This window comes from Penaeus chinensis, chromosome 27 (assembly GCF_019202785.1).
Source record: "Penaeus chinensis breed Huanghai No. 1 chromosome 27, ASM1920278v2, whole genome shotgun sequence".
Taxonomy (NCBI): Eukaryota; Metazoa; Arthropoda; class Malacostraca; order Decapoda; family Penaeidae; genus Penaeus; species Penaeus chinensis.
In genome coordinates this window covers 27,488,867-27,496,366 of record NC_061845.1, presented here as the reverse complement: position 1 = coordinate 27,496,366, position 7,500 = coordinate 27,488,867, and the positions used below count along the sequence as shown (strand labels likewise).

General features: G+C 33.7%; 1 protein-coding gene across 1 annotated transcript in view; it reads right to left on the bottom strand.

Moving 5' to 3' along the window:
- Positions 1-5: 5 nt before the first annotated feature.
- LOC125039404 (leishmanolysin-like peptidase) overlaps positions 6-7,500 on the bottom strand; it is a 201,432-nt gene continuing 193,937 nt past the window's right edge. The window contains exons 7-15 of the mRNA XM_047633277.1: positions 7,257-7,457; positions 6,744-6,867; positions 6,391-6,492; positions 5,828-6,015; positions 5,437-5,569; positions 5,034-5,193; positions 4,638-4,840; positions 4,309-4,389; positions 6-4,141 (exon numbers count right to left, since the gene is read on the bottom strand). Coding sequence (XP_047489233.1) covers positions 3,971-4,141; positions 4,309-4,389; positions 4,638-4,840; positions 5,034-5,193; positions 5,437-5,569; positions 5,828-6,015; positions 6,391-6,492; positions 6,744-6,867; positions 7,257-7,457 — 1,363 coding nt within the window. The 3' untranslated portion in view covers positions 6-3,970. The remainder of the gene's footprint in view (positions 4,142-4,308; positions 4,390-4,637; positions 4,841-5,033; positions 5,194-5,436; positions 5,570-5,827; positions 6,016-6,390; positions 6,493-6,743; positions 6,868-7,256; positions 7,458-7,500) is intronic.

Genomic DNA, 7,500 nt, shown 5'->3' with positions numbered 1-7,500 from the left:
ACAAATTACCTCATCAGTTTATATACAACCTTTACAGTTCCTGAACACAGTAAATACTTACAAAATATATACAAAGACTAATACATATACATATAAATACAAACAATATATACAAAACATACAAATCATATGTCTTTTCTATTAATAAAAACAAAGCCTAAAACATGTACATAGAACTGCGTTTGACACTGAGGTTTTTATATATATATAGTTTTCCAATTAAAATGGATTTAATTCTTTCAGGATTTCTTTATTCTACTAGCCAAACTTTTTAATTTATAAATAAAAGCACTGGATAACAGGAGACGAAAAGGTTTTACTGAAATTATCAAGTTAACGCTGTGGGATGGCAAACATTGATTGCATGGGTGGGACACTAAATACAAAAAGATCATACAATTACTGTATCAAACTGTTGTTTATAGTAGCTTAAAATATAAGATTTTAAGGCTTTGAGCTAACAAAAAAATATGAGGACAAAGAACAAGGAAGAAGACACAGTATGTCCTCATATATATCACAAACTTTCTGTAGCTTTTATGGCCTAACAGCATAAAACTTAAAATGATGTATCACATCACATTACTTTCCATGATAGTAATTGCACATATACAACAAAATACATAAATTGACAATAGCACTAATACTGTACTAAATAATTATTACCTAGATTTCATGAAGTGGATTTTAAAATTACTTCGGGAAAATCACAGGAGTCTGGATGTGATTCCCTTAAAAACCCATGAGGAAGATCACAGTAGTATGTAAAGTGTCTGTGATTCCCCTTTAAATATCAAGAGGTAGAAATCACAGCAGTGTGTAATGTAAGTAATCGGTGGTTCTCCTCAAAGTCTCCCAGGAAAATCGTTTTGGATGTAGGAGAAGTCATCCTTGATTCTCCATAAAAAGCTTTGAGGAAAATCCCAAACACATGTTGGATAAGTGGTGTGTGATTCCTCATGAAACATGTATGGGAGAATCACAGTATTCTGCATTCTGTGATTCCCCACTAAACCTATGTCTAAATAACCTGAATGTGGCAGAGCAGGGAGGAGAATGTTCCACTGAAGGACGGGATGCTTTTCAGAGATAATTTCCGACTAGATTTAGCCTTCTTCATACACTCTTAAGGGCAAAGGAGTCCTAGTGATGAACATACAGCAATTCATTAGTTATGTTAATCATTCATATATGAACCTAATGTTCAACATAATTTTATCTCAATACCAATTTGAATAATCTGGAAAGGTAATGTGATACAATCTGGAACCATATAAAAATTAAAATATATATAACTTTGCCAGTGCCATTGTTTGCATCTGGTCGTTATATTTTTTTTCCAATGAACGTGCTTTTCAGTTATACATATAAAAAATCGGTTTTTAACTTTTCTAAATAATTTCACTAATAAAAAAGGAAGTAATAATGACAAGACAAAGGCAATGATAAAACTGCACTATTAGTATAAAGGAAACACTGCCATGATAACACACAAAATGTTCAACCCTGAGACTTCCTAAAAATTCATCTTCACAGTTTTATCTCTGGCTTTCGTTTTCCATTCATCACCAGTAACTGCTTTAAAAATATATGCTCTAAAATAATGTAAACCTTCTATTTTCTCTTTCCTATTTTATACTCTCATGACACTTGTAAAGCCCTTAAATAAAAAGCTGTACATTTTATATTTGGCAAACTGTTATGCAGCTCATTCTTAAATTAGTTATTTGACCACACAAAGCTCGGTATAATGAATATTTAACAAAATGCATGAGTGCACAGTGGTTTACTTAAACATTTTCAGCTAGAAAAGCAATTCAGAGTCAAGAATGTTGATCAAAACTTATAAATTTTGAACTTGAGTTGGATGTAATAATGTTAAATGATCTATGGAATAAATATCTTCATTACATGACTTCTAAAGAGAAAAATAAATTTTTTAGGCATATCTTCACATGACAATATTTCTAAAACCACAAAACCACTAATATATTCATGATCCCTACCTTTATATTTAACATAGTACTTTACTTTATCATACGCTTTTGTGATTGTCTTGCTGCTTTAACAAAAAATGTATGCTAAATTCTTGACAAGGAAAAAATTACATCACACTAAAAAGGTAAGGTAATTAATAATTGCCCTTATTCAAATTAAGAAAATATATGTATGGCTTTTCTGCTTTCAGAATTTCTTGCAAATCATTAATGAAATATCAAAGTAGGAAAATAAAGAAATAAATTTAAAAGACAAGAGAAAAGTTGTGTATCTTTAGGTTTGTGGATTTTCTTTGTGGAAAAAAAAGCAAAATTTTCTCTCTTGAAAGTGACCTTATTATCAAATGTAATTAGAGAAATTCTTTCTATATGCCATGACTATGAATTTGATACTGTATTTAGTTTATTTTAGATTCAAAGCACTGCTTTCACAAGTATTGTTAAGATGGAGAAAACGAAGATTGATATTGTAGGCAAAGATATTCTTGATCATTATTTATTTAACTTAATAATTTTCTATTCATAGTTCCTCCCTCTTGTAACAAAAGTTACAAGATTTTTACATAATTATCACAGACAATTAAGAATACATATAAAAAAAAAAAAAAATCCATCTATTCACAAAAAACATGATCTTATTATCATAAAAAAGTGAATGCATATCACATCTCTCTGTGACTTTTTCAGTATCATTTCAAAAGGACAAGGAATTCAAAGAGGCCACATCAATAAGGTAACTGGCATGAACTAATGTTGACAACCTCATGTGAGAAAAATATAATAGCTTCACTTTAAATACCTGGTTTGCAACAGAACATTAAAAGTAACAGTTGAGCATATGTTCTAAGGTTTTGTGTCTGTTACCTATTAAACCAGCTGCTAAATTACCGCTTCAGTATGTAACACTTTGCGCTCAGCAAATCAGTTCTCTTCCAAAACCTCTATTGTACATTTGTGAGGTATTCTGATGCACAAAAAAATTCTTGTGCATAGCTGTCTACAATTTAAAGGAAATCTGCAGACTACATTATCACCTAATAATTATCACAGCGCACAATAACTGTTCCTTTTTCAGGCACCAGCATCAGGTTGCAGGCTCCTAATATGTACAGATCAGCACAACGTTTCTAAGTTCGCAAAGTTGATTTCCTAATGAAGAGTTGAGATATATATATATGACCACTTCACTCTCTATTGAGCCTGTTAACATTGCCTCTGATTTCCCTTGTTTCGTGACCTTATGAAGTTACATGACAATACATCTGGATTTCATTTACCAAAGAATTTTCTTTATTACATAGACCTAATGCATAAGCAAATCCATAGGATTTGCTGATGTTAAAAGAAGAGAAACAGACATAACCTCAAAATCTAAAGCATGTATAATAGTGATATATTTACAAAAAATAAATCACTTCCTAATGGCAAGAAGACCACTAAACAGTGAATGAAAATGAAAAGTGAAATTAAAAGGGCTTAAAGAGTGGCATTTTTACAAATGTAATGCACTACATTCAAAATGGATGGAATGATGAGGATATGCAAAAATATCATGGGAATGTGAGAAATAAGGATGATAACATTAATGCTACAGTGAACAAGAGTGATCCCATTCAAAAGATGATATCCAACATTTCATGAGAATCATTCTAAAGTGAAATGACAAATAATACTGCCTGACCAATTGCTTCTTCTGCAACTCACTCATAACTTTCCAACTGCTAGAATATCTATCACCTGTTCTAGCACTAGACATCATTCTATGCTTTCATATCCATTTATGAAACATTACATTATAAATCACAATTACTTTTTTTTCTTTTTACTAACAATGAAAGTACAATATGCTATACTGTATATACATATCAAAGGTACTAAACCTAATGGTTGTAACAGTTATGACATGGTATATGAAGTGGTTTAAAGGGAATGAATAAAAAAAAACTAGGTACAATAAACTACCGGATCTATGGTCAGAATCTCAATGAATAATAAATGTACATTTGGAACATATGACACAAAATAGGAAGTACTATTAATGACTGTAGGACTTGCAAGTTAGTGCCTTTGCATAAGAGCTGATCTCGATAATAATCAGCGGATGGGGGTGGCTCTGTCCCTCTCTTGCAGACCATGTCTTCCTCCTGCAAAATGGAAATAAATTTAGTAACCGTTAAAAATTCTTGCTATTCATTGATAATTTTTTTTTTTTGCCAAAGAGATGCTAATGTCACTTAGAATGTGAAAGATTGTCTCAGGAAATCATTGCATTCAACAGTCCTCCATAAATTAATAGCAGATTATTTCTTACCTCACAAATTTCTTCACAAGGAGGACATATGATGGCACCTTCATGCAGCCACCCATTTTGGAAGATGGATATTGTTAAGACCTGAAATTATATAAAGTTTGATGTATTTATTATTCCTTTTTAGCAATGTGTGTATTGAGCAACCAATTCAATGCTATATTTCAAATGATCTATAAAGAGTATTAAAACGTTACTTTGTAGTGCAGCATATTAATCAGCAAAACAAAACAGAGCTATTTATTATAATAAATAACATTGAATACAGTATCTGTCAAAGGGTGAAATTGAGGTTCAGCTACACAAGGTTCATTAACCCCATGTCAACATACCTGATTTGCATGATAGCACGTGTAAGTATGATTTGCAACGATGATGTGTAATCTGCCATCAACACACATGTACTGATAGCAACCAGAACCCCAGTGCTGCCACTGACGTATGCTAAAGCATTTCCGTTCCGTCCATTCTTTCTGCTGGTTGAAACATTTACTATCCCTTGTGTAAGACTCTAAAGCAAAGTTTCTCTCTGGATCTGGAAGTCAAAATAATGAAATGTTATAAAACTCATCCTGCAAATGATAGGTATGGGAGCATAAAGACAAAAAATTCAGCCCTACAAAATCATACCTTAACGAACATGAAAACCTTTGCATTTAGTCTTACATATCACTATGTCCCTTTACTCTCACTGCCATACCAGACAACCAATTTTTTTCAGCACAAACCTGGACTGTTTTCATCAAACTGGCAGTGTGATCCTCGGATAATAACGTCCTTGCTCTTCCATGTGAACTCCTGGATGTAAGGGCAGTAGTCAGCCAGAGCCACTGAGCCTCCATAATGACCCACTTTATGCAAGGGGACGTGTGGGATTGCACCAAAGTTCTTGGGATTAAGAAGAAAAAGTTACTTTTATTACTTGATTCACTACTTACAAGTGATAACAGCAATAATACTAGCAATTTTTCAAATAAATAATTCTTAGAATGTCTTTTAATAATGAATCATATAGCCTTATTATTAAATGACTTTCGAATGATAAAGCAGAAAACTTTTCAGATTGACTAATTAGAACTGAAATTTAACATTACTCAAAATAATTCATGAAATTATTCAGTTATTACTAACCTGATAATGAGGTGGTAACTGATTTTTATGTTCTATCAAGTTGCATAAAGCAACTGAGCTTCTGTCTTCTGTGCAATCTGTCTCCAGTGGGTCCCTTTTGACTTTGTTGCAGAAAGGATGTATACTTTTCCCCCTGTTTGAGAGAAAATATTTTATTTAAAACTTAAATCTTTATTCAAAAATATTTATTCAAATCAACAGAATTATCAAGTGCATATTATAATACCATGAAATAACACCTCATTTATAAACTGATAAAAAAAAAAGCTTTGACTCTCCATTGAAGTTTTCACTGACATGTCATTAACTGAGGCATACACACAAACATGCACACTTACACCCATAAATTATTCTCAAAACAAAAAGAAAAGAAAAGTAAAAATCAACCCACTTCTTAGTTTGTTCTTCCATGTACTCTTTGCAACTACTCATTGCAAAGGTGCAGCCGAGGTGCCGCCCCCACTTGAGAGGCTGAGCAAGATGGTAGTTTGCTCTATACCACCCCGTATCTTCCATCAGGGCAAGTGTGATTCTTGAATAGACTGGATTCTGAGTGTGTGTGCCTGTCATTGCTTCATTCTGTAGAGGATAAAAGGTGGGTAAATTATAAATTTTGCTACAAGGTACATAACTGCCATCCCTATACTCTCCTTTTTCCTTTACTGTCAAAAGTAAAATGTGTTAGAGATTACCTATCATGTATCTATCAGAATTTATTTTTCAATCTGTTGTGACAACACTTCCTTAAGCAAACAATATAACAAAAACACTAAATGTAGTAATCTTACAATCTGTCAGATCTTTAAAAATGTTGGGCATATGATACGGCCACAAAACTGATTCTAATGACAAGTAGCTCCATTATAAACTCGAACAATGCCATTATACTACAAAATGCATGATAACATGTCTGTTTGCCTGTCCATGTAATGTGCATATGATTCAATAACTTACCTCAAACACCCTCTTTTCCCAATGCGTGAGAGCTGTTCCCTCGTGCCCCTGGTCTTCAAGTTCCGCCCCTTCGAGATCGGGACAATTGAAGTGGTTTCGCACCTATGGAAAGAACAGCACTTTTAATATGAACCAATTCGAAAAAAAACAAAAACAAATGTGTTCTATCTTATATCTGTTCGTCTAATCATCTTTATTTCCTATCTTTTTTACTACAATATGGAAAAGATTTTTAGCAAAGTCCATCCTTCCTTCAATACTCTAAGACGTTCTTAATTAACAAAGACGTAAAATCAAATAAAATCATGAAAATATAAACAAATCCAAAAAACTGTGAAAGCAAACGAACTTACTTCTTCTCTCACTCTCGGCGTTACAACCATATTAACTTCTTTTAAAGTAACTCCGCCGCGCACTTGCCACTTGGGTCGCTGTATACGTTTGATCACGCGGTCGCTCCACTGTCTGGCTTGGAGTCTGGAAAATTATAATATGAATTAAACACAAGAATTGGGTTTTTTGTTTTCTTTGATAAATGTATTTGTGGAGGCAAAGACAATAACTGTACATGGTTCATCACCTTTATGTAAAGGGCCTCCTGAAATTATATAATTTTAGTGAAATTATTTTTAATTTCTATTTTTGTAATTTCAGTAACTTAGTCTGACGTAAGGAAGAGCCTGATCCGATGTGCGCAGATAAAACACACCAATCCCTACACACACAAGCGCGCGAAATCCCCTGCACGCATAACACATTTAACCACGCCCATTGACAATAAAAAAAAAAAAAAAAAATGACCCAAAAGAAAACGAAATAAAGAAAACGAAAAATGTCCCCCCAACGGATCTCTCTCCCACACTCACACTTCGTTCAGCATCGGCTTTCCATTCTCAGTCCGGTTGGTCAGAGGGTTTCCGTCGTCGTCTCGATAGAACGCGTAGAGCGAAATGGAAAACCCTAAGGCGTGGAGGATCTCGTGCTTGACGGTGGATATGAGAGTCTCCAGCTCTTGGACCTTTGTACTGATGGAGCCCGGGCACAGGTTGGCGTGGCCGGCTATTGGTCTGCGAGGAAGGAGAGAGAGAGAGGGAGGTGGTGAGAGGTTTG